The 27,144-nt window shown below is 58.7% G+C and overlaps 1 protein-coding gene across 1 annotated transcript in view; it reads right to left on the bottom strand.

Annotated features, from left to right (window-relative positions):
* Positions 1-27,144, bottom strand: part of Cdh23 (cadherin related 23) — a 335,818-nt gene that overhangs the window by 122,112 nt on the left and 186,562 nt on the right. Inside the window, exon 13 of the mRNA XM_077105309.1 lies at positions 26,681-26,839. Coding sequence (XP_076961424.1) covers positions 26,681-26,839 — 159 coding nt within the window. The remainder of the gene's footprint in view (positions 1-26,680; positions 26,840-27,144) is intronic.

Here is a 27,144-nt window from a genome sequence, read left to right as displayed (position 1 = left end):
TGCTGAGACTGACATTCCACCCATCTCCCAGGTGGCAGAACTGAGGCCAGACCCAGGAGGCCTGCAGTAACCCGTCACCCCTCTAGGTGGCGAGCAGGTCAGGAGCAGAGTGGGCCTGAGCGGCTCTCTGTCTGGGCTCCTCCTTCAGGCCACCAGGGAGACCCCCTCTCCCCTTTCCTCAGAAGACAGTGGTTCTGTGGTGATGCCGGGTGGCCTTTGTGGCTCGGACTATGGCGTCTGTCTTCCGGCGTGGCTGGAATCCACAGGACGGCTACGGGACACCATCCACTCGCTCATTCATTGGATCATACCCTCCGAGTGGGACACAGTTCTAGAGGTGACCCCTGCTCCCTTCCCAGGCCGCTGCCCTGGAGCCTGACAAAGTGCTACCTGCCACCAGAGGCCAGGAGGGAGAGGCCTGGCGTGACCTTGGGACCACGAACGTCGGTTTTGCACCGACCATTTCTCCGTGAGATCACGCGTGAATACAGGTTTTGTGACTAAAAATATACTTTAATACCTTTCTACTAAATATTTTCTGAGGCTCTTTTTAAAAGCCTCTCGATTCCAGGAAATCTATTAAATTCTATGTTCTTTATAATAAACCTGAATTTTTATGAAAAAGCTCATTTGTGTTTCATATATTCAGTTCAGGAAGGCAGATCCTGAATAATATATTTATATTCCAAACGAACAAAATGGGGAAGAAATGTTTATAGGGGTCCGGATCCGGGTGACGTGGAGAACGCCACTCTTCACAAAGGGGCCCTCTCAGGGCCTCTGGCTGCCTGCGTCCACAGAACTGCCTCTTGAACCCCGTTTCCACTCATTGTCCCCACGGATTTTGCTCCTGTAGACTGTGTGCAGACAGACCTTTGTCCCCGCCACCGCCCGGGGGCTCAGAGTTCACCACGGGTCCTCAGGACCCTCACTGAACACACGAGAAGGCGGACCACAGGCAGTGGAGGCCACCCCAAGGTGTCTTGCTTCCTGTTGAGTCAGCTTGGGACTGTCCCCACATGCTGGCTCCCCAAGGGGCCTCCCGCTGCCCTGGGTCACTCGGCAATGACAGCTACGTTGCCGTTTATGGAACACCTTATACGTCTCATTTTTTTTTCCTTCTCACAGGTAGCGGTCATGAGCACCAATTTACAGATGGCAAAACTGAGGCACAGGGAGGGTAAAGGGCTCACCCGGGCTCTCTGAGTTGCTGCCTCCCAACCCGGAGGACGTGTCCTCAGCAGGCGGGGAGCTGGTTATTCCAGGGGAGGGGAGACCCAAGCTCCCCATGACAAACCCACCTCCCTTCTCTGCTCCAGGGACCTGCCCAGCTCCCAGTCTCCCTGACAAATCAGCCTCGTCCGTCACACATGGGGCAGCTGTTCTTGGTCTGCAAAGAGGAGACGTCACCTGAGTCTGACAGGGTGAGGGGCCAGCAGACAGGCCAGGAAATGAGTGACCACCAAGTCACTAAGCTAACTGCTGGCCCAGAGAGCAAAGAGCCCCCGCCCGGCTGGCTCCCCAGGCTGTCCCCGCCTTCCGTAGGACTGACTGGCAGGAGCTTTCCGGGGTGCAGGGCAACACACGCAGGTATTAGACACCGAAGTGACCAGCAGAGTAAAAATGACACCCCAAGGTGTCTGCCTCCTGTTGAGTCAGCGTGGGACTGTCCCCACATGTCCCCACATGCTGCCTCCCGTGAGACCAAAGCCTTGTTCCTGCACGACTGTGTTTCTGTCTTCTTTTGGGGAAACGTGAGAAGCTCTATGGGACATAGATGTATCTCTGGTGACCCAGTGGGATCCCCTTTGAGGGGTCCCCACAGGGGAGCCCTGGCTGTGGAGGCTGTCCCGGGCCTGCCTGGCGTCGGCCTGAGCGACGGGTTTGGAGTCCTCAGGACCCACAGGCTTGGATCTGGGGTGAGGGCCTCTCACAGGACAGTGCGATGCAGGGACCTAGCCTGTGGGCTTCCCTTTCTGCAGCTAGCTCTGTTCTTCTGGGTTCAGGGTGGCTCGGGGTTTGGTCTCTCCTTTTAACTTTCATTTTGGTGGAGGCACGGCCTGGCTCCAACGCTCCTCTGAGGGACACTTGAGCCACAGGTGATCCCCGCGTCCCTCACGGTGTTGTCCTCCCTGAGCCCCAGTCAGGAGTCTGAGCCTCCTTGTGTGAGGGGGACAGCGGGTGACTTCCGTTCCCTCTGCAGCCATGGCAACTGGCATCGTTAGCAGCAGCACCCGCCCCTCCTTGGGCATCTCTGCAGCCCCTGATGCTCGGCCAACCCAGGGCCACTGCCGCCGAGCTCGGAGGTCCTGGACCTTCCTCTCCCTGGAGCCCTTGGACTTTGACTGTCCTTCTCTTTACCCTGAGATTTACACCGCAGCCTCTGGGAATCTGTGGTCACCTGCAGCACGCGGACCGTCCCTAATCTTTAGGTCTCGTTCTCTGTTCTTTTGTGAAAAGAATTCCTAGTCCTGTTAAGTGGGCTTTTGACCCTATGGGGTTTGTGCACCCCGAGCTCTGCGTCCTCCTCCAGATCCCGATGACTGGGTACCAAAGGTACAGACATGGGCGACCTCCAGGCGTTCCAAAAGCTCCCCTCCAGGACGCCCACTCATTAACTGGACGATATTTAAGTTGACTGGGCTGAGAAGAAAAAAGTTGATATTTTTAAGTCATGTTGCCTGACCCCTGTGCAAACTAGGGGACCAAGAACGAGGACTGGTTAATAGATCACTTAACTACAACACTCAGTTGATCTTTTCTGCAAGAGAGAAGAGAAATGGGGACATCACTGTCCAGGCTCAGGCGTCCATGGCTTTGCACCAACAGGAAAAGCAGGAAAACCCACCACACGTGTTATTAAAGGTATTGAACCAACAGCTTGGAGACGCAGTTGCAGAGGGATGTTGCCTCTAAAACTTTCTTTTGGTACCAGGGATTGAACCTAAGGACGCTTAACCAATGAGCCACACCCCCAGCCTTTCTTCTCCTCCTCCTCCTCCTTCTTCTTTTTATTATTATTATTATTATTTTTTGAGACCAGGGTCTTGCTAAGTTGCTGAGGTTGACCTCAAACTTTTAGTCCTCCTGCCTCAGCCTCCTGAGCCTCTGGGATCACAGCTGTGTGTGCTTGGCTAAGATTTGACCATTTTTCAGAAAATTCTGATGAATTTCTGAGATGAATTTCTTGAAGGGAGCCTCACTTTTATCTGAACGTGGAGAGATGTGCTGCTCCCTGATGAAAAGGAACGTGTCCTTAAGAAAGCAGAAGTGATGGATGGAATGGCAGCCAGCGCCGGGCAAGGGGTGCTCGCCAGCCCGGGGAAGCCAGGCTCCTCGGCAGCGGCATCCTGAGATGGAACAGATTTGACTGTCACTAGGCTCACCTAGTGACATGTGTGGCAGATGGGATGAAAAGATGTCTAATGACGCCGGTAAATGATGACAAGGTTAAGAGATAACTCAGGAAAAAGGAGCCGCCGCTGTCTCTGGGAATAGATGGTCAGATTCTCATAAGTGCGGGAAGGGGCGGGTGGGGGGCTTAATGGCCGTGTTTTGTGACCCAGGCAGACCCCAATAGTCAGAGGAAACTGCAAAGCTGGAGGCGGATCTAGGTTCCCCGGGCGTCCTTGGCAGGGCCTTTCAGGTGTGTAGCAGTCAGCGCGGTGGAGACAGGGCATGAGGCAAGGGGGCGGCAGCAGATCAGAGGAAAAGATGCCGTTTGGCTCCCCAGGCTTGCAGACCACCAGAGACCTGGCCAGGAGCCCCGAGGGACAGGGCCACGCAGGGTGCACACTGCCCCATGGGAGGACGGTGACAGGGTTGCCCAGAGGACCCCTCAGGAAAGGCCCCACCCCCCGCCCAAGCTCCCGTCTGGAAATGATCTGGAACAGCCAGGAGCCTGGGGACCCTCCGAGCTCCTCTGCTGCCACCAGACATCTGGATAGCTCAGGGGGAGCCCTGGTGACCTCCTGGTGGCCGGGCCCTGCAGAGCCACCAGGGAACCTGCGGGAGACCTCAGGCTTCCCTTCAAAGGAACTGTAACCAGCACCGCGGGATGGAGCAGGTGTCCCTCCCGCTCTGCGGGCGCGTGTCACAGGCCTGGAGGCTTTGTCTGAACATGGATCCAGTTCTAGGGCCCAAATCCCGCCCCGCAGGACCCATCTTTCTAGGGGACTGCCACTGTGGCGGGGTTGGGTGGCCTCTCTTCCACCTCGGCCTTCCCCCAGCCCCAGCGTGGTCCTGGGTGGGCCACGGTGACTGCTTCTCTGGCACTGTGTCAACTTTTGCCAGCTGTTGCTTTCCTCAGCTGCCCGCCAGGAACGTCCTTCAACTCACACAAGGACGGTCCAGGGTGTTTTGCAAGCTGACCCTTAACCCCAACCTCCCACTGAAAGAAAACATTGAATGACAAGTAGAACGAAGACCCCCAGCCCCTGGGCTTGGCTTCCAGGTGCCCCCGGCCTTCTTTAAGGCTGACAGTCGGGGACTCCGAGTTGTAGGGGTGACACCAAATCCCCCACAGCGACCTCTGCTGTTCCACAGAGTAAAGATGACTCCCAAGGGGGGGCCTGAGGGGTCAGTGGTGCCTGAGGACACCTGGTGAAGGACAGCCAGGCCCCCTGAGGCGCCACCTGTGTGTGAGGAGGTCACTAGGCCAGGTCCCGCCCACCCTCGGCACACAGTGGAACTTGGCGCTTCCTGTCCAGGCAGCCTGGGAGGGTGTCCCCACCTGTGCCTCCTCAGAACCAAAGCCCTGTCCCTGTTTCACTCTGCGTTCATCTAAGCCTTGTCTCTGGGAAACACGGGGACCTGCAAGGGCGGGGGGCAGAGGACCTGATGGTGAGGAGCCCTGGTCACTGTGGGGCATCCTGGCCTCAGCCTCTTCCCCAGAGGCCAGGTGAGGGGGAGCTGTGAGGGTAGGAGCGTGGCCGGGCTCCCTGCTGGCACAGAGAGACGTCCCCAACTGAAGAATGGATGAGCAAAACCTAGTTAGAAGGTGGAGGGAGCAGAGGAAAAAGGGACAGGCAGAGAGATTCCAAAGGAAGGGGAGGAGGGGAACATGGAGGGGAGGGGGACGGGGAACGCAGTCCTGTCCCAGGGAGATCCCACAGGGACCCTGGGACAGCCCTTCTAACCTGGTGCGGGGCAGACTTGCACTTGGACTATCAGGGGGAGGACCCTTTATCCAGTCCCCTTTACCCTGGAGCCTGGGGCCTGGTGCCGTTGAGGCCCGGGGTGATTAGGTGGTAAGTCCCCGGGGGACACTATGGGTCTGTCACAGAGCACAGCACGTGCTGCTTCTACCCCCAAGCCCTGTCCTCTCCCCGCAGGTGGGAATGTCTCCCACCATGAGCTCTGTCCCGGGGGCCTCTCGCTGCCCACTCAGCCCTCTGATGCTGACCAGGGAAGATTTGCAGGTCCTTTGGTGCCACCATGAAATACGTATACCCAGTAAAGAGGAGCGGCAGAGCTCTCCCTTCCAAATGCAGGAAACAGAATAAAAAGGCGAGAAACTGCCTCTGTGCCTGGCCATGAGGTCGCCCACCCCAGCCCCCAGCTCTGCCAGGCCAGAGCTGGCTGGGGAGGAGCCTGGCCTCGGGGACCACCCCTCCTGTACACAGAGCTGGGCCCTGTACCCCAGCCTTGACTCAGACCCGAAGGGACCACATGGACCCTCATCTGGATTAAGATTCCCCCTTCCTGCCTGGCCCACCCCCTCCCATCCCCCCTGACCCTCAGCTGCCCACTCAGAACTCCCTGTCGGCTGGGTCCCCGAGGGCAGGGTGGGCTCTTGCTGACTGACTGGCTCTAAGCCTAGTACAGGGCCGGACAGGCACCTATGGCTCTGTCATCTACAGCTACATCTGTACCCAACCCACACACACAGGCACATAGGAACGAACAGGTTTGTTTCACTGTGGCCACAGGTAGGTGCTTCCAACCCCTCCCCCACTGCCTTTTACAAACCAGGGAACGGGAGCCCAGTGAGGCTAAGTAAACTGCCCAAGGCTCACCGCTGGCAAGGGGCAGAGCGGACTTTACAATCCCCAGCTTTAAAAGTCATTTGGCTGAGGCAGGAGGATCATGTGTTCAAAGCCAGCCTCAGCCACTTAGTGAGGCACTAAGCAACTCAGGGAGACCCTGTCGCTAATAAAATACAAAGCAGGGCTGGGGATGTGGCTCAGCGGTTGAGTGCCCCTGGGTTCAGTCCCTGGTACTCCCCTCCTCCAAAAAATGTCATCCGGGGCCTTGCGGGACACAGGCCCCTGAGTACTGCTGTCCAATGGCACGGGGTGGGGGATGGGGGGTGGACATAGCTCCACATGGCCACCTGGCCCACCAGCCCCTGAAAGGCTGTAGCTGGCACTCTGCTACCCACCCACTGTCCTGCCTCATCCAGGCAGGGGTGGCCACTGGCTCTGGGTGTCCCTCTGCTTGCTATGACACTTGGTCAACAGCCTCATTCCCAAGACAAGCTTGTGGCCAAGCCCCTGAAAGTCAAGCAGACACACAGTGGCAGGTGGACAGCGGCTCACATTGGGAAGGAGGGTTCTTCGTGCACGAGCACCCACTTCCCCCATGTTCTAGGAAAGAGCACGTCTGTCTCCCTACAGGGTGACTTCTGAGGCCTCTGTCCCAGCAGGTGTCTACGGGGATGGGCCAGGGCTGGCCCCGCTGGGCATGCTGGGTGGCTCTCGTATCACACCTGGCAACTCTGGGAAATGCCACAGCATTGGTTCCAGGTGAACATTTCATTCTGCTCCAGGGTCCTCCCTCCGGTCCCTCTGTGTCCCCTCCACCACTGCAGTACGGCTCCCCCAGGCGCGGGGTTGCTCACACAGACACATTTTCTTGGTTGACCAAGGTCTCCTAAGAGGCCCAGGGATAAGCAGTCAAAATGGCTAAAACGATCCCAGCCTCTGCTCAAAATTCTTCAATGGCTCCCGATTACCTTCTGAATTAATTCTAGACCAATACCCCGGGTCCAGGCTGACCCCAGCCCACAGGCCTTTGGGTTCCTGTAGCTGCACCTTCCCTGGCGCCCCCTAGCTGCCCTCTGCTGCCTAGCCCATCCTTTCATGCCATAACAACTTTCCAAACCCTGCTGCACCCTCAGGGCCCATCCTAAACGCCCCTCCCCCTCCCCCAGAGCTCCCTGACCACCCACTGGTCCTGACCCAGGAGACCCTCACTAAACCTCTCCTACAGCACACAACACCATCTGTGCTCCCGAAATCTGCCTGTGGGTGTCCCACGTTGACCCCATGGAGAAGTCTGCATCTAACCAGCCTTGCACCCTATGCTGTGCCCGCCGTGGGCGCAGGCGCTTGCCCAGTTGAGCAAACTCTGTGGTTCCCATTCTCATCCTCCTGTGGGGCTGCTGCCCCCATCAGAAGGCCCACAGTGGGCAGTGGGCAGCCACTGGGCAGCTCAGGTTGCCCAGGGGCAATGCTGGGGCTCCTCAGCATCTCCCGAGCTTGGAGCTCTTACCAAAGTCCCCGAGAACAAAACTGGAGGCAGAAGGAGGGCCTCACCCAATGTCCCCCAGGTGGAGAAGAGTGGCCTGGAAGGACAGGTGGAAGTCGCCTGGCACCCTGAAAACTGGTTGGGAGCAGCTGGACACTCGCTCAGTCACAGTCAGTAAATACTTTTTTGAGTTTTTTTTTTTTTTTTTTTGACCAGGGATTGAACCCGGGGCATTTAACCCCTGAGCCACATTCCCACCCAGGGTCTCGCTGAGTGGCTTAGGGCCCTGCTAAGTTGCTGAGGCAGGCTTTGAACTCACAATCCTCCTGCCCCAGCCTCCCGAGCTTTTTGAGCTTTTCCAATGGGCCAGCTACTCTCCCAGGTACCAAGTGACCACCCTAGGCACAGCAAGTCATTGCTGGAAGGTGACTTGCAATCGGAACAGGGAGACAGACAATCAGGGAGAGAAATCACTGAATCCTGTCATTTCGGACAGTGGGAACTATGGGGACATAAGGCGGAGCCGGGCTGGAAGGGGCCGCGTGGCCAGCTCAGACTGGCGTGCCCAGGAGCAGAGCAAGGCGTGAGGGGTCTCTGGGGCAGTCGCTGGTGGGGTACCAAGAGCTGGGGACCCTGGCGAGAGCTGAATGGCTGGTAATGAGGCCTAGGGGGACTTGGGTGCCCTGTCTCCCCTTCATCCTCCCTTAGTGGTGGTGCCTGCAGCCCAGGAGGACGGGGGCCGGTCAGTGCCCGCCTGTGGCCGGCACCTGTTCCTGCCACCCGCGTGCGGGGAGAGAGGGCGGCCTGACTTACAAAGCAGCCCTCTGGTTCCTGCTCCTCCCCAGCGCGGGCATTAGCAGCAAAACTAATTCCCTCATTTGAGCCTTCACAATTGCGTGCGGAGGGCCTGCCTCTGTGATGGACGCGCTGGCACAGGTGTAATTTCCTTCTGGTCACAAAGAGGAAAAGGGAAAACTAAACACGTGCAAGGCGGGGGGGAAATTCCAAAGGTTAAGACAAGGTGAGCGGAGGCGGCAGCGGGCAGTGGCCACCTTCCAGATCGACCAGGCCCAAGTCAGAAGGGCTAATCTTTTCCTCCAGGCCACAGGAGAGGAGAGTAAGAGGGGGACCCCTGCCGTTTTCTTTTGAGCACTTAACTCTATGCCATCAAATCCACCAAGCATTTCCTGGGTTTTGTTTCATTCCATCTTCCCAACAGCTCTCTGGCACCAACACCCATATTGTCCCCATTCTACAGACACAGGAGGGAACTAGGGCTCAGAGAGGTCAACCGACTTATCCAGGGACAACAGCCACAGTGCTGGGACAGGAAGCCATCACTGCCAACTCCAAGGGAGGCACCTTTTTTTTTTTTTTTTTTTTAATTGAAATGGGGTCTTGCTGGCCTTGGCTGGCCTTGGCTGGCCTTGAACTCCTGGACTCAAGCGATCCTCCCACTTCAGCCTCCTGAGTGCTGGGTTACAGGTGCACACCCCTAAGCCTGGCAAGTCATGTGCTGCCAGCCACCCACCCCAGCTCCTTCCACGGGGACAGGGTCCTCCTGCAGTTTGAGAGCTCAGCCATGCGACCCAGGCTGCTCCTCGCCTGCAGGGAAGTCCCTCTTGCCCCAGTGGCTCTGCCCCCTGCCTCTACCTGGAGAGGGTGGGCTACAGGGGAAGTCTCTGCTTGCCCAGGAAGCCCCTCAGCGAGACCCACAGAAACTCAAATAAGGGCCTTTCACAGACCTCAAAGAAGGACCCTGCTCCCTCTCGCTCAGGGCCCGTCTTGGAGGTGAAGTGGTCAGCCCAGTCATGGGCTGAAGGACAGGGCAGCACAACTACCCCAGACACGGCTGCCACGGCCCTCTGCCCCCCGGCCCAACAGCCACGCCCACTCAGGGACCACCGTTCCCACGGGGGCAGGGCCTCCTGTCTCTTGGTCCTTTCCCCAGGAGCGCTCTTCTTGTCCCGCCCGTCTTGGTGACCAGTCCCCACACCCACCACCACCTCACAGGGCACGTGCCGACACTGACCCAGGTAACCTCTGCAGCCTGTCCCTGTACCTCACTGGTGCCCCTTATCTTGCTCTTGTAGACGTCCCTCTACTGAGCCAGGCCTTTGGTCCCCACGGACTCCCACCGGCTGGTGGCCTTCCCCTCGGTCTCCTCCAAACACAGCCCCGAGATCGCTGGCCCCTTCCCTGTCGGGGACGGACGCCCTCCACTCTCAAAGAACTCACTCCCCACCTGACAGTCCGTCCTGCACCTTCTCTCTTCCTGTGTCCTCACAGACCCGGGCCTGGGTGCACACACGCGCGCGCACACGCACACACACACACACACACACACGCACGCGCAGCCCTCAGGACCTCCCTGCACCCTTACTCCTGCCCACATGCTCTTCTAGAAACTTTCTCTGGTTCAGGCAGAGTCCCCCGAGTCCCTCCCAGAGCCCGCCCCCATGACACACTCACACACAGGCACACGTGCACACTCACACCTCGCTCAGCCTCCAGCACCCCTCCCCACCCCGCCTCAGCCCCTGTGGTCCCCTCGGCACCCCCTGGCAGGGCGGGCTGGCAGGTACATGCTCGGTCCCTGCCACCAGCACCTGCACCCCGTCATGCATGCGTGCCCGGACGCCCCACGCCGGGGGCTTCTGCTCTGAAGCAAGGCGGGTCCAGCTGCCTCCTCGGCAGCGCTGGGTCCCGGGAACTGAGGCAGCGAGGAGTTCTGCTCCCATGCACAGATCCGGGAGAAGGGCAGCAGGACAATTTGTTCAGGAAACAATAGCATGTTCCACAGGCCACGAGGATTGACGGAGCGGAAATTTACATGGGGATGCATTTTTAAACAGCTCACGAGCCCCGGTGCTGCGCTGGTGATGCTTTCCCCATTCATCATCGCGAGCCCCCAAGGAACTCCAGACGCCCAGCCTCCAGGACGCCCGGAGCCGGGCTGGGCTGGATTCTGCAGGAGGCACCTGGGAGCCCCGGCCCCTTGGTCCTGCATCCCTCCCGGGGCCCCTGATCCAGCATCCCTCCGGGGCTGCAGACAGGAATGTTCAGACGGAAGCTGGGGGCGGGAGGGTGGGTTTAGGTGAGCGAGGGTGAAGTGTGGCAGGACACTGCTGCTCTGAGCGCTTTGTGGGTGTTCCTGAGTGGTTGTGTCCCTGGCAGAACAGGGTGCCAGTAGACGTTCAGGAAAGCTCCTGGCGCCTGCTCTGGGCGTCTGTGGGGCTGTGGAAGTGGGGCTGCTGACGAGGCTGGGTTGAAGGCTCAGAGCACACAGTGGGGTGCAGAAGCCAAGTGAGAGGCAGTTAGGAAAGGGTGGGACCCCACTGGGGACCTGGGAGGAGCAGCCATCACTGCATCTCCAGCGCCCATGGCAGACATGACTAGTGGATCACAGCACCGAGTGCACCCAAGTCCTCAGGATCCCCGAGTCCCGCCCTCCTGGCAGCTGACCCCAGGTGGAACAGCATCCAGCTCTCTGCTGGCTCTCTGCTCCTGTGGGTGATCAGTGTGCTTCCCCCAGAGGGTGCCAAGCAAGACCAGCCACAACGGGCCTCAGAAAGGATTCCTGGCTAATCACAGAGCTGCAAAGATGCTGCTGCAGTTCTGCCCTCAGGACCCCGCTGTGGACTTGGGTCAGCCCTGGGCCAGGGCCTGCGTGCTGCCCCCTGCCTCCCGAGCCATCTGCCAGCTCTGGTCCTGCTCTGGGCCAGCAGCCCAGCCTCTGCCCAGCTCTCCTCCTTGCCAAGTGCCCTGGTCCTGCCCCTGTCTTCAGGCCCCTCCGAGGCCATGGTGCCATGGCCTGGCACCACGCAGGGAGGGCTGTCCCCAGATCTGCTGGCAGAATCCCACCCAGATTTGTCAGCGCTCACTGATGGCTGTGCAGAGAACAGACCCCTGGGTCAGGAGCCTGTGCTGAGAGGAGGCCGAGCAGAGGCCGGGAGTGCAGGACAGCTGGGCTCCGGGAGGCTGGAGCCGGGAACCCACAGGCCTGACTGGTGGGTGGCCCGTGGGGAGGAGGCGGGGGTTCTGGCAGGCGCAGAGGCCAGTGCTGTCTGCCCTTCTCCACTTGGACATTCACTTTCCAAGGTCAGGAACCTGCTTGTCTTGCTCCCCAGGGGTCCCTGCTCCTAAGCAGTGACTTGGGAGTGGTGATCATAGGTGGTGGCTTTTTAGCAGAGAAAAGTAGGAGTCTCCGATCCTAAACAGACGGCTTCTCAGGAGGAAGAACACCAGTGGCGAGGAAGGAGGGGAGAGCAAGGTAGGAGGCGCCCACTGGGATCTCATACACGCATGTATGGGAGGGTGGGCTCCCCAAAGGGCAGGGGTCAGAGGTGGGACTTCGGGGATGAAACTGGATGGTGAAGGCTCTGCTCTCAGTAGTGGGTCAATCCACTAATGGGGTCATAACTGAACTAACTTTCAAATGGTGGTGCAAACTGTGGAGGGCGGGGCTCAACTGGGGGAAAATGGTCACTAGAATGTGACCTGAAGGGTCTCTCCCAGGCCCTTCCTTTCTGGTTGTTCTCTGGGAAGAGAGGAGGAAGAAGGAGAGAAAGGAGAAAGAGATCAAGGGAAGAAACGGAGAATAAAGAAGGAAGAAGGGGTCGAGGACGACCACAGTGAGTGACATCCACTCTGACCCTCGGTGTCCTCATCTGTAGGGTGGGGAGAACAGGGGCAGCCCCCTGGTGGGGCTGGGTTAGGAGGTGCTGCCTGTGAGGTACTTCTGTCCGTGCCTGGCACGTGGGAACTGCTCTCCAAGTAGAACAAGCTTTATGGTTCCTTCCTCCAATTCTAAGCATTTCCAAACACGCCTTGCCCTGGGCCTCCCTCCTGCCTGGGCTGAGACAGACAAGGCCCTGTCAAGGTCAAGGAGAAGGGGCAGTGGCCTGAGGCCCTGCGGGAGGTGCTCCAGCCAAGCCAGCCCAGCGCCAGGTGGGAACCTGTCAGTCCTGCAGCGGGAGGAGGCTGAAGGTGCTGGGGGGTCCCCAGGCTCTTCCTGCAGGTGCTGTGTTGAACTTCAGCTCCTGTCCCCCTTTTTATTTCCCTTTACTTTAAAACCTGGAAATAAAAATTGATGGGGAACAAATTGCCCTGGCCAGCAGCTCTGTGCTCACAGGAGTCGTCCTGGGGAAGAACGCACTCTGTCAAGGGCTGTCAGGGGTGCAGCAGCCCCTGCAGTGCGCCTGAGGGTCCCCGGGGCCCCCTGCTGGGGAGCTGCCTGGGGCAGGCGTGGGGTGAGACTATGGCCACTTCCTCACCGAACACTGGCTGTCCCTGGGCCTGCCTGGCACCTTGTGAGGTGCTTATCCTTAAACACTTGTCCTTAATCTTTAACCAGCAAGAGGAGTCACATTTTTCTCAGAGGAAAATCCTCAGCCAGATAATGGCTACAAAATGGTAACAGTAATTTACCCTATTTAGTCCTTCCTGAATTCCAGGCATTATTTTAAGAAATGCATATGTATTTGAGACAATGAGGCTCAGAGAAGTTAAGCAACATTCTTGAAGTTGCACAGTGGTCCTGAGATTCTGCTAGGAGCCAGACCTGAAGGTAGTTGATTTGCATAAGGCATTTCCTTTATTTTTGGTGGTGGTTGGTTTTGTTTAACAAATTGCTGAGCACTGATGTGTTAGATGCACTTCAGCGTGTGTTTGTTTTTCTCCCCTTAGAGACTCGACATTGTCATTTTTCAGATGAGGAACTGAAGCCGGGGAGTTTCAGGAACTTGCTGAGGTCACTAAACTGAAGAGGAGGAGCCAGAATTTGAACTTGGGTCTGATTCAAGGCCAGAGCTCTTGATCCTAGGGCTGGGTTGACTGTCAGGATGCCTGCCCTGTCCTGGCTGGCCATGTGGCTTGGATAGGTCACTCCCGTCCCTGTGCCTCGGTTTCCCTAACTGCATGAGAAATCGGTCTCTCCAGCTCTGCCTCGGGAGGCTGCGGTTCTGGTCCTGCTGGGCCAGATGCTCTGCAGCCAGAAGCTCCCTGGTGGAGGAGACGGTTCTGGGATTTTTTGAGCATCAGCTACACACAGGTCAAGTAAGGAAGCCGGAAAGTGCCACAGTCAGCCTTGGCCTTCAAGGACCCCCGTGCCCCGGGGAGACAGTCCCCACAGGGCAAGAGAAAGGACCAGCGTGGCCAGAAGTTGAGGGCCAAGGACAGTATAGACAGAGTGACAGGAGAGTCTGAGGGAGGGGGGGAAGGGACCTGGCGTCCGCAAGCGCTTCCTGAGGAGGGGGATGGGAGCCTGCGAGCAGGAGGGCCTAGGAAAGGGTGCGCCAGGCCAGCCACTCGTTCCTGTCTCCATCGGGTGACAGAGCCAGACTCCAGGGCTGCCCAGACAGAGCCGGTGGCCAGCCAGGCCCCCAGGAGCCCACGGCGAGGGACACCTGGACAGGCCCTGCCCTAGGGACCAGGAAGAACTCCCGACCCAGCCACGCTGCCCTGGGTGAGGACAGAGCCCAGGCTGGACCCTCTGGCCAGGTAGGGAGCTGCTCAGTGAGCTCAGCGTCCCCAGGCAGGGAGCAGCAGAGTGGCCGAGGGGCAGGGCCTTCCCCCCCGCCCTTCTCCCAGACCACCATGGATGACATGGCAGCCAGCAGCCGGAGCTGAGTGGTCATGCTGAGCGGCCCAGTGAGGAGGTGCGCCCGTCCCTGGACAGAAGGACACCAGGTGAGGCGCTCCTTCCTGAGCGTTCAGAGACCCCTCTTCCCATGCCTGCCTGCAGTGGGCGCCGCGTACAGCGCTCAGGGACCCCAGGGGCTCCTTCCTGGGAGGCCTGGGCCTCTCTGCCTCTCTCCTCGGGGGCTGGAATGATGTGGGAGCCCACATCCCGGAAGCTGCCTTTGCATAGTGGGGGCTCTGTGGATCCCTACCCCAGATCTGGCCCCCGAGCTGGGATGGAGCACAGCCGTGACCACAGCTCCCAGCGCCACCAAGCCCCGGGTCCCGCGCTGGGAGCCCACTTCAGACCCCGTCTGGCTCTGCTGCCAGCCGCTTCCTGAGCTGGCCTCTCGGGCAGGCTGCCTGCCCCCGACCCTCTCCCCAGGCTCTGCTTCTTGGGGAGCCAGACTGAAGACAGCCCTCAGTCTGCATCGGGGGACACCACAACAGCTCGCTGTCCCAACGTGGCCCATAGCTGCACGTGGGCCCCACAGTCAGTGATCAGCAAAGCTGAGAGCTGCACCCCAGTCTGTCTGTCTGTCTGTCTATATGTCTGTTTGTCTCTGTGTCTCTCTCACACACAGTTGGGTTTCAGGGAAACTCAATTGAGTGACTTAAAAAAAATCACATCTGCTCACCAAACCAAGCAGGCTGTGACACAGAAAGCCATTTTCCTGGGGAAGGGCGAGGAGGGCGGGTGGCCGGGGTGTGTGTGACGGTCACAATCAGGACGTGGGCCAGTTATCCAGCTGGGACTATGTGGCAGGGGAGGGGAGAGGAGGGAGCCAGGGAGCTGAGGAGACAGACGCGTGTCTAAGGCTCTCTAAGTGGGGCCTTAGGGGCCCTGAGGATGGGACAGAAGGGAGAGGACCGTCCAATCAGCCCCCTGGGGGAGCGGCCACACCACTGCAGCCCTCGGAGGTCCCCACTGTCTGGCCCCTCCCTCTGTCCCCCTCCTGTGGGCTCTCAGGGGACAGCCAGCTCCTGGCCTAGTGGGACGGGAGGGAGAGGCACCTGGGCCCTGCCCAGGCTCCGGGGACACGTCCTCACTCCAAGGTGACTCGGTGCCGGGTGGCACGCCCCAGGCCTGCTGTCACTGGTGGGCACTGATCGGGTCTGCACGTGCTGCTCGCTAATGGACCGTATTGATTCCACATTCTCCTGTTGTCCCCTAAATGGCAAGCCACACATCTGATAGATTAAATACCCACACGATTGCCTGACATCTCCATCACTCCACCCAAGGGTCCCTCATGGATTTTACAGCCCCACATGACAGGAGGAATTAAGGTCAAAGTCCGTCCTAGGAAGAATAAATCACCCGTGATCTCTAAGGCCAGCGGAAGGCTAGCCCAGCCCTCACTCGCCCGGGCCACGAGGGGACACTCTGGAAGTGCAGGGCCCAGGCCTGTCCCCCTCACCCCGGCCCCTGCTCATCCCCACTCCCCACACGTTCTCTCCCTCCACGGCCAGCACGTCCTCACACCGACGGGAGCAGTCCACCCAGAGAGACTGCTTCATTGCACAGACCTGCTCTCCGCCCTGGCCTCCTATTCCAAAAATGACCCCAGGAGGCAGAGGGGCTCCGACGCACTCTCAGCATTTTACAGATGAGGAAACCGAGGCTTGCAGAGAGAAGGGACAGCCCGGGTCACCCAGCAGGCAAAGACCTCAACCTCCTGACTCAGGTGCGCAGGTCTTGCCACGGTGGGAGACCATGGGGCTCTTTTGTCCTGGTCTGGCTCCCCCCTGGGTGGCCAGTGGTGTCCCTGCAGGCAGAGGGAGCTCAGCTGGAAGGTCAGCTAGTCAGGGTGACGTTTCTGTCCTTCACATCTGAGATGACACTGTCATCTCATGGCCCCGTGTTTTGCCAGGTTCTGAGATAGAGGCTCGGCCTCCATGAGGAGGCTGCGCTGCCTGGGCAAGGGAAAGGGCCTCGGCATCCTGGAATGGGCTCCCCCTGCTCCCTCCCTGCCCCGGGGAGCCCTGGAGCCACCTGGCAACCCCAGCATCTCTGCATCCTAGTGACCTCTGTCATCTGGGAAATAGGAGCCTAGTTTCACCCTCCCTGGCTGTCACAGGATCCCACGTCATGACCCATGGACAGCAGGTACTTAGCAAGTCCAGTCAGTCCTGATCTTGTGCTTGGCACTCCTTCTGCCAGGCACTGAGCTAAGCCCTGGACACACGCTGGTTCACTGACCTTCCATAACAAACCCACAGGAACTATGGCTACGGTCCTTTTCCAAAAGAGGAAACCGAGGCACACACACTGAGCACTTGTGTCCCCACCCCCTCTTCACAGTTAATAGAAGCCATGACTTTTTAGGGGTGCATAGGCTCTCTGGCCAAAACAAACAACAACAACAACAACAACAACAACAAAACCCACGCTCATTTCTTTGCAGCGAGGCCCAGTTACATGACCAGGTTGTGGCCAATGAGAGGAAAAGAGACAGAAGGCGTTTCCAGGAGCTCTCTTTAAGAGGGAGGGGACATGGCCTTCCTCATTTCCCCTGTCTTGTAGCTTGAAATGCAGGTGCAGTGGCTGGAGTTCTAGCGCCCATTCTGGACCACGAAGACCACACCACAGGCATGGTGGGCAGCCTGCAGGAGCCACCCAGACTGCTCCCACTAAACTGCTTCTATCTGGGAGAAACATACACCTCCATCCTGCTGAAGCAACTGTTTGGGGCGTCTCCATTAGTAGTAGCTGTATTGGTCACTGCCGGTACAAGTAACCAATTCAAAGTCACATAACTCAGAAACGACCGAGTCCTCTAGGGGCCTGGGGTCTCTACCACTCTGCCTCCTGCGAGGAGCACTGGAGAAAGCTGGGTCCATACCACCACCTCCATCCTGACGGTTCTCACTGTCATGGTCAGATGGCAAAGCAGAAGAGGACCCCAGGAGATCTCCAAACCTAGGCCGGCACCCATTAGCTGCTCATGAAGTCAATTTAGTGAGTCTTGGGTAGCAATTTAAGAACATAAAATCCAGTTGGGGGCAGTGGCACAGGCTTGTGATCCCAGCAACTCTGGAGGCTGAGGTAGGAGGATTGTGAGTTTGAGGCTGGCCTCAGCAACATAGTAAGATCATGCCTCAAAATAAATAAATAATAGAATAAAATAAAAAACATGAGGCTGTATTATTGCATGGAGAAAGGAAGGATTGTTTTGCTCTAGTTACGTGGGTATGTGTGTTTATTCTGAGGGTCATACAGTTAACATAATTTTTATTATGGGTTGTGTTAAAAAAAATGGTTTGAGGGGCCAGCGTTGTGGCTCAGTGGTAGAGTGCTTGCCTAGCAGGCACGAGGCACTGGGTTTGATCCCCAGCACCACATAAAAATAAACAAATAAAATAAACGCATCCTGTCCATCTACAACTAAAAAAAAAAAATTTAAATAGTTTGAAAAACACCCAACAAGCCAGTGGGTGGGACTCAGAGTCACTCCAGAATCCCCCGCAGGACCGCGGCTCCCATCCCTGCAGCAGCACAGGGTGCCACAGCCCGCAGGCCCAGCTCCATCTCTCAGCTGTGGCCGCCACCTGACTCCCTGGCCTGCTCTCTGGACTCCCGCAGGCTGAGCCCAGGGGCTGTTCCTTGTCCTTCACCCCTGCGTCCCCAAGTCCAGGCGGATCGCCTCCCTGCGCCTGGCACCGAGGGCTCGGACAGGCCTGTGGTTGCAGCGTTGATGAACTCCCTCTGGCTCTGGCCATATAGAGCTACCCATTGTCGCCTTGCCCAGGGGGTCCATTTTCTTCGCTCTGATGTCCTCTGAGCAATTGCCTGAACAGGAACAATCAGCGGTCAGCCTACGGAAGGGTGACTTCTGACAGGCACACAGTACAGGAGACACCGACTCCCGGCACGGGAGGGGACTGTCTGGGGGCAGGCGGTCACGTGGGGTTAGCACAGGGGACCTGGAGAGTGTCCAGCACAATCCCTTCATTTTCCAGATGAGGACACTGAGGGCCCTGGAGTCGGGGACCTGTTCAAGGTCACCCTGTGAGTGAGCAGCTGCTGCCTGGCAGGCCGGCTCGTCCTGAACTCTGGTGACCCAGATTCCAACAGGAGGCAGGAGCCCAGCTGGGGGTGGGCTTCTGACAGTGATTGGCTCAGGGGAGGAGAAGCCAGGGGCATGGACAGATCCGGGTTTTTAGATTTTGGTTATGGGGATTGAACCCAGAGGCACTTAGCCATCCCCAGCCCTATTTGTGTTTTATTTAGAGACAGGGTCTCCCTGAGTTGTTTAGGGCCTTGCTAAGGTGCTGAGGCTGGCTTTGAACTCGTGATCCTCCTGCCTCAGCCTCCCGAGGCCCTAGTTATCTGGGTGGGAACCTTGGCTTGGACACCCAGTAGCTGGCTGACCTTGGGCAGCTCGGTTACCTCCCTGGCCTCAGTTTCTCCCACAGAGTGGGCACAGAAGAGATGGCTAATGCGCTGAGTGCACCCGTCACCTGACCCGATCCACTAAACTCTGAACACCTGGCCCAGGGAAACTGCCTTCCCCTGCTTTGGCCAAAGCAGCAGATAAGCTTCCCTCCTCAAGGTGGGCGGATTCTGGGGGCACCAGAGATGGGGGCTGTGGAGCGTGTCAAGAACCCACAGCAACAGTCTTCTGATCAATTTGCCAAAAAGATCAATGAGTTGGGGGGCTGAAAACACTCAGACCTACCCGAGGTCCAGCCAGTCCACCCTGGGGGCAGAGCTGGGGAGCCCCAACTTGACATCCTGGCTCAGTCCTGGAGCCTGGCCCTGCCGGGTTCCTTCAGTGGGAGAAGAACTTCCCTTAGCACCTGGGCCACCTCCCATTCCAGTCCATTTCCGTTTTAGGGACTGATATTTAGATTAAGGAGATAAGCACTGAGGCCTGACAGACACCGGACTCTCCACCTGTCAATCACCGCCAGCTGCTGGGCCTCCAACCCCCCACCTCTGCACCCCGGCCCCTCCCACTGGAGACCAACCAAGAGTGGCTTGACAGAGGCACCCCCTAAAAAGGGGTATAAAGGCCTTCCAAACCTTCCAAGCCAGTCTGGGGGCAGGGCGGCTGACCCGCTGTTTACTATCTGTGTGAGTACCTCTCTCTCCCCTTCGGTCCTCTCCTTCCTCTCCCCTCCCCAGGCTGCAGATAAAGAATTCAATTTTCTTTTAAACGGTGGGGAAATTGGAAGAGATTTTGTTCTGTTTAAGCACAGCTGGAGTCTCAGGTCTCAAGGGGTTTGAGAACAATGAGATCAATTAAGATGCCAATGGTGAGGGGTGTCAGGAGGGGGTGGGGACAGCATGGCAGGTGGGGGTGGGAACTCCGTCTAAAGGGGAGGAGGCAGCCCAGGCCTGTGGGGAGCAGGGGTTCTGAGGTGCCAGGGCTGCCCTCCCTGCACTGGCCTGCCCACCCTCTTGGGCTTCTGTATCCAGATGGGGCCTACCCACCAGGCTGTTGCCATCCCTCAGACTTACTAATAATTCATGTTGGCAATTTCTGTCACCAGCTTCCTACGATGGCAGAATCTAGTGGAACCCATATGGTGAGACGCTGTTGAGGCTGCTGTCCCAGGAGGCCATAGAAACCAGGCACCTGGCCCACACGGGCACTGGCACTGCTTGGGGGCCTCCTGGGGTCTGCAGGCCCTGGACCATGACCTTGATGGACCCCATCTTACATGGCTGCTGCTGAGACAGGACTTATGTCTCCTATGGAAACCCAGACACCCACAACCTGCCCAAGGCCTGTCTGCAGACAGAAGCTGAGGTAGGACCCCAGCCCAGGGCGGTGGGCCCGCAGCCAGCCCTTTCTACCTCAAGTGGAGAAGGTACCTGGTCAGCTGGGTAGAGACCAAGATGGACGTGCTCTGCTGGCCTGGGGACAGAAGTGGTGAAGCCATAGCTCTGGCCTGAGCCACCTCCCAGCTTCCCCCCTCCGCCCTCCATGCCCCTCTCCCTGTCTCTTCTCTAAGCAGCAGCCACGCGGTCCCCAAGTGCCCCTCCAGGGGACTCATCCCCGCCTGCTCTCTGCCACCCCTGCCACCCCTTCCCTGCAGCTTCCTCACTGGAGGTGGCTCCTTCCAGATTTCCCAGGTTCTCAGCCTGGGTCCCACCCACCTGCCTTTCCACCTGGGCCCTTTTCCCGCTGCCCTCTGCAGGACACCTGTCCAGCCTGGACACTTGACGTCAGGTCAGGTGGCAGCTGCCCCAGCTCTGGCACACTCTCCCCTGCCCAGCTCCAGTTTCTCCCGTGGCCCTCACCCCCTGTGACGCTCTGGGCTTCCTTGTTCACGGTCAGTACCCTCTGGCATGGACAGGGACGTCTGTCTGGTCCGCCTGTCCTGAACACCACTGTCATCCGTGGCTCTGGACATACAGCGGCTAAATGGAGGCAGCTACATGTGGAGGTCACCTATTGCCCCCAGACAGTGCAGAGCCCTGCTCTGCGAGGGGAAGGGGACACATAGTCCAGGGAGTGCCTGGAGGGCCCATGGCCCTGGTCCTCCCTAGCAGCCTTCAGGGAAGCCAGGGTCCTTCTGCTCACCTGTCCACAGAGCTAGGCTGAGGGCTGGGCAGATTTCAGCCTGGACCTTGGAGTCATATCCCCTGATTAGGCCCAGGAGACCCAGGGCTCCTGGAATCTGGTGGTCTCGCTGCTGCCTCCCGCCCCGGGCCTTGGTTCCTGGGCTGGGGTCTGCGTCCCTACCCCTGGCTGACCTACAGGCACTCAGCAGGCAGTGAGTCCACCCTGTCCTTGGAGGAGCAGAAGGCTGACTCCCAGGGAGGAGAGAATATGGCCACAGGGTCACCCAGTCAGCGGGTGGCCTGGCACCCAGGCCTGGGGGGGGGGGGGGGGGCTCGGGGCCAGCATTCTTCAGAGCCTGGCCCACAGTGAACCTGGGTCAAATGGCCCTCTACCTCAACAAACGTCTCTGCTGCTGACTGGCTGGGTGGCTAGGGTTTGTGGGTCACCCTCCTGGTGCCTCAGTTTCCCCACCAAGTCTTTGCCCACCTTCTTCCATCGCCCCCCTCCAGGAGGCTACCCTAGAACCCCCGACCGCAGGAGTCAAGCCTGCTCTGTGCCATACGCCAGGTGGGACCCTGAGGGAGCAGCTGAGGGAAGGGCCTTGGAGGGGAAGGGCCTTGGGTGGCCGGGCCGGCAGGGCAAGCCCCGGCGTGGGACAGCAGCCAGGAGAGCAAGGCTCAGAGCACACTGGGGGCCCGGGGAGGGGAGAGGACCCAGGCTGAGGTGGTAGGGAAAAGCAAGGGGTGACGGCGGGGTGGGGTGGCAGGAGGGAGGCTGTGAGGCTGTGGGGGCCAGGGCTGGAGGCCTTCAACGCCAACCAGGCCCAGAAGGCTTGAACCCTGGGGCTGGGGAGGCGGCAGCAGGAACTTGGGTCTCCTCCCTCCACAGACAGCTTCCTGGCCCCAGCCGGGCGGCCTCAGGCTGAAGTGGGGTTTGAAGGCTCCCTCCTGTCCTTCTCCTTGTTCCTGCATCATGCACGAGGCCAGAGGGCAACCGCGGCCTTGGGAGCCTTGATCACAAAGGACACCTCTGAGGGGGGCTATGGGACCTGGGCAGCTCTTGGTGTTTTAAGACTTCGATTTTCATGTGAATCCCTGGACACTCTTTCCTTTGGGAGTTGGGGGGCGGGGTCTACACCGAGGTCACAAAAGGCCAGCAGCTTCTGCCTGGTTTTCTTAGGTTGCTCCTTCTCCAGAGCCCCCCTCTGGGGTGTCCCCACCAGAACCCCATGCTGGAAAACACCCCAACCACATGGATAAGCCCAAGGTGCTTGGGGGACAGTCTTGCTCAGCCTGTCCTTCATCCAGAACAGCCAGGTACCAAGGGGAGAGGCCACCATTGAAGTGAACCCTCCAGGCCCTACTGGTCCAGCCTCCAGCCGAGGAAGGGAGTCACCCCAGACCTGAGGGAGCAGAGAAGGCCCCCCATGTACCTGTCCATATTCCCGACTCACCAAATCCACGAACATGGTAAAACAGCTGGGGCTTTGCTGCTGAATTAGGGGTGACTTCTTTTCTTTTGTGTGTGTGTGTGTGTGTGTGTGTGTGTGTGTGTGTGTATTGGCTGTAGTTGGACACAACAGTTTATTTATTTATTTTTATGTGGTGCTGAGGATCTAACCCAGAGCCTCACATGTGCTAGGCGAGCGCTCTACCCCTGAGCCACGACCCCAGCCCTTAGGGGTGATTTCTTTATGCAGCATTAGGAACAGAAGCAAGATCCCCAAGAACAGAGGGACTGACACCTCGCTCAGAGAGGGCACGAGGTATTTAGCCAGCGAACACAGAAATGGATGCAAGCCCCTGGATTTTGAGCAGAGAATGGCTAAACGCCTGTAGCAACGCCAGCTACACAATCTGCTAAGCTCAGGGCAACAGGAGCATCACGGGACCCTTGCTCAGAAAGACTAAGGATTCCAGACGCAACGGCAGAACAGGAAATCAAGGTCAGGGTTCTCCTAAGTCCAGTCCCCTGGGCAACTGCACAGGAGACATGCAGGCAGCAGCTATTGTCCCCTCCCTCTGGAGAGTCTCCCTTCTCCCCTGGATCCTCCTCTGGGTTCTGCTCCTTGAGGCCAAAGCCCCTGTGTTGGACTCCAGACTAGAACTCAGCCTGCATGTGGGTGAGTGCCCTAGTCCAGGGGAGGCGGAGCAGAGGCAGGGCGTCTGGAAACCCAGAGGGCCAGGATTTAAGAGCCAGTACACTCTGATCTGCACGGACCCCCGAATAAGACAGAACAGACATCCTTGGATGAGAATCACAACAACGACAATAACAGTACCATCGATCACATCTGCCATTTATCCAGAGCCTTAGAATACACTAACTGCTTTAAACGCCCCATCTCTCTTAATCACAGGGGATTGTTATTATCATTCCCACAGCAAGCTCTGGGGACTGGGGCCAGGAAGCAGCTCAGCCCCTGCACAGGGTCTCAGGGACGGCAGGCAAGAGCCAGGATTTGAACCCGTGTCTCTCTGCTTGCGAAGCCTTGCTCCCGGCAGGGACTGAGGCTGCCACGAGGTCTTCATGATGTGGCAGAGCTATGCGTCCTTCTGCTATGGAGCAGCATGACAGGCAGGACCGGGCGAGGCCTGGGGTCTGGGAACTGGCCTCCAGATAACCCGGGCCTAAGTTCCACTGCCTGGACCCAGCAGCATGGTGGGGGTGCTCCCAGAGCCTCCTGCTGGAGGTGCCCCCCGTCACCGCGCTGGGAGCGAGGCCCTGTGGCCGGACAGCTGACTCAAGAGGCTGCTGGTGTGCAGTCCTCCCTCCGAGCGTAACTGAACAGGACTGAAGTTGGCCTCCCCAGGGCCAGCCTGGGACAGTGACATCGACCACCCTGTCCTTGTGGCAGAGACCCAGAAGGAGATGCTGTGGAGCCAGGAAACACTGCGGTAGCTCCTGGCCCAGTCATCTCTCGGGGGCCTCAGAGGCTCAGTGACTTGTCCTGGTCATGTGCTGCCCAGGGCAGGGCCAGGGATGCCAGGGTGGTGTCCCCGCCAGGGCTGGTGCTCTAGGAAGGCTCAGCCTGGAGGTCTGGCGGCGGCTGACATTTCCAGTCCAGCCACTTCCTAGCTCTGGGGCCCTGAGCAAGGCGCTTAACTTCTGAGCCTCAGTTTCCTCATCTGTACGGGAGAATGTCGGCCTCTACTCAACAGGACAGAAGTGACATACAAAGTGTGTGGCTGGCCGTAGGGACCCAGAGGGAGCCCAGAGGGAGCAGTGTACAGTTGATGGAGCTGTCCTCAGAGGTCACCCTGCCATCCCCTGCCCAGGAGCCGTGTCCCGGCACCAGGTATGGAAGGAGCCAGGGGTACGTTCCAGTCCACCTTCTTGCTGCACAGGGGAGGTGCTAAGGGGGGAAGTGGCAAGCAGAGCTGGACTCAAGGTCACGTCTTTGAACTTGACGTCCTTGAGCTTGCCGTTCCCACTCTTTCCCCTCCCCCAGTAGAGTCACACCTTGTTATGACCAAGGGCTTCAGGGGTCTCAGAACCTGGGCTGGGGAGGTCCAGGGAGCAGGGAGGTGCAGCTCCTCCGCCCTGCAGGGATGCCCAGGCTGGCGGTGACGGCCACCCCTCCTATGCCACCCTCAGACCGCCACCTGGCCCAGCACAGGTGACCTGCCACAGAGGCAGGGCCATGCCAGGTGGGGGCTGGGGAGGACCCTTGCAGCGGGCTCTGCTCCAGCCTTCAGTGCAAATTAATCCATCTTCCTTTTCTTCATAATTTTTTTCCGGACACAACTGCCCATGAAACATTTAAATAACATCCAGAAAAGGTCAGGGAGAAGGAATTTCACAGTCCCTGCACAGGCGGCGACAGCCTCGGCCCCTCCTGTGGCAAAGGAGGTGGGAGATGAGGCCGACCCCGTCGAAGCAGAGCGGGGAGGTGGCCGGGAAACGGGCCACCTGCTAGGAGCACTGGAGGCCCCTCCGGAGGTTGGGAGGTGAGGGAGGGTGGGTGGGGGGTCACCCGTGGTGCCTCCTCTCCTCTCTACAGCAACGTCATGCCCATTCTACAGGTGGGGAAATGAAGGCTCCTAGTGTGTGTGCGTAGATCAGCATGCAGCAAAGGTGGGACAGCAGAGCCCACAGTCCTATCATCAGAGGATGAATGGCCCCTTATATCGTCACAGTCTCATAACTTGGGGTTGGGGGATAAGGAGAAGCAGGCAGAGCTTGTGTGAAGGAAGCCAGAACCAGAGACTGGTGTCACCTGGCAGCCCCAGGCGGAGCTCACCTGCTAGGCCCGGAGGGGACCAAATGCCCCGAGGGCCAGCCCCGTCTGCAGCAGGCTCAGGATCTGCTCCAGCTCTGGATGTAACCAGGTGTGAGGGGCTTGGCTCAAGTCCACCAGGGCCACTCCTCAGGGCCAGGACTGGACCCAACAGACCTGTCTTTGGTGCCACCCGTCAAGGCACGTGCCTTCTCACGCTTCAGCCTCAGCCCTGCTCCGTAGGTTTCCCCACAAACAACGACTCCATCCCAGCAAGAATCCCAGGAAGGAATCCTGGGCGCGCTCCAAGCCTGGATCCCACACCAGCACACCTGGCCACAGGCTCCTGACTACAGCGGGGCGGCCTCTGCCCCTGGCCAGGCCCCCAGCACACGGGCTGCACGGTGCCCTTCCCCCTGACGTTGGAGGGTGGACAGGAGGCCACAGACACTTCCTTTTGGGTCCAGGGGTCCAAGAGAATGGAGCCTCTGGTGCTTGCTCTCAGGCCATCCTGAAAGGCCAGAGGGTGGTCCGGGGCCTCGGGCACAGGTGACGTTCTGCTGAGGACACTGGCGAAAGCCGAGGGAGACACAGGCTGGGGAAGCGGGGGGAAAGAGCAGCCGCAGCAGACACACTGTTTACATCTGCCGGCCTGACTAGCCAAACATCTGTTTGAAATATTAATAACTGTCAGATGGGAAGGGCCCCGGGCTCAGTGCGGTTTCCCACCATCTGTCTGCAGAGTAAACACACTTCAGACCGCGGAGAGTGGGGCGGCTGGCAATGTCAGCTCCCAGCGAGAAACAGCAGCAAGGACTGTGGGGGGCATCAGGTGGCTGGGAAGGGGGCTGCAGCGAGGTAAGCGCCTCGACATTTCCTGAGCACCTACTATGGGCACGACCCTGAGTTGTGTGGCAACTGATGTACTCAGCATCCAAACCCGTTTCTTTTAATAATAGACGCCCCTTCTCCGTTTTCAGCCCATATCATCAGGAACCCCAGCCCCTAGCTCCACTAGGGGGAGTATGACCCATCCCTGGCGTTTCAGAATCCGGAGGATTGTTGCCAAAAAGGCCCACAAACGAAGAATCAATTCTGGGATTTGGGCTGGAATTACTGGAAAAAGAAGTTTCTCCCCACGAGGATTGATGAACCCGTAAGAGCTAAACCTGCAGGTGCTGGTGCCCAACTCAGCCAATACAAAAGCAGAAGCTGGCACTGAAGACGGGCTCCTGCTCAATTGAGTGCCTGGATGCAGCCATGCCTGAAATCACTTATACCTTCAAGTTACGTGAGCCAATCTTTTTTTTTTTTTGCTTGAACACTTAAGGGTTTCTTCACCTTGCCACCAAGAGTATTAACCGATATAAAGGACACTGAGGTGCCCCTTATTAAAGGGCTAGTCCCAGACAAGAGCAACCAGAGATGCCCAGGTAGTTAGAAGGACCCCTCTGTGCTCAGATAGGGGAGGCTGCCCTCCTTAGAGAGGCACTTGTTCCCCCACATCATAGGGGGCTTCCAAGGCTCCCGAGCACCCAGAACTAGTCCCTCTTAGGGAAAAGCAAGAAAGCCAAAGGATCCCTGGCCCAATCTCTGGCGGCTCCAGGCTGGTCCCTTTCCCTTGCTGCAGCCCTGGCCAAGGGAGCCCCATTGTGGAGGGTCCAGGCCCCTCCATTCACAGCCCTGGGCAGTTGGGGGCATCAGCTTCCCTGAGTGCCCGGGGTCCTTGGGAATACCTCTGGCTGCCTCCCATGGCCTGTCATAGGAACTCAGTGGCCCCGCAGGGACTCACCAGGACTGTCAGCACGGAGGTCCCCACGGTGACGTTCTCGTACAGGCTGACGTTGTACAGGGGCTGGCTGAAGATGGGCCGGTTGTCATTCTCGTTGATGAGGGCAATCTTCACCTTGGCGTAGCCCACGTGGTCGGGCACACTCTCATTGGCGAAGAGCTGGGGCAGCAGAGCGGGGCTGGTGAGTTCCCAGAGGTTCTCAGAACTCTTGTCCCTCCCACCCCCCACTAAAAGGCCCCCCAGTTCCTTGGCCGGTGCCAGCACTGGCTGGAGTCACTGCCCACCACCTGTGTGCTGCTAGAAGGCCCTCCATCATGGTCACAGGGCCACTGATTCTGCTCTGGGGGAGGGGCGGGGGGCCGGGCAGAGAGGAGGTGGCCCACAGAGACTCTTGGGGGTGCTTTGGAGGCTGCAGGGGGCCTGATGAATCCCCACCCAATGTCCAGACATGGGCTTGTCCTTCC

This window comes from Callospermophilus lateralis, chromosome 15 (genome assembly GCF_048772815.1).
Source record: "Callospermophilus lateralis isolate mCalLat2 chromosome 15, mCalLat2.hap1, whole genome shotgun sequence".
In the NCBI taxonomy this organism is placed as follows: domain Eukaryota; kingdom Metazoa; phylum Chordata; class Mammalia; order Rodentia; family Sciuridae; genus Callospermophilus; species Callospermophilus lateralis.
Note: the sequence above shows the minus strand (reverse complement) of the source record. Positions and strands in the feature narration are given on the sequence as shown.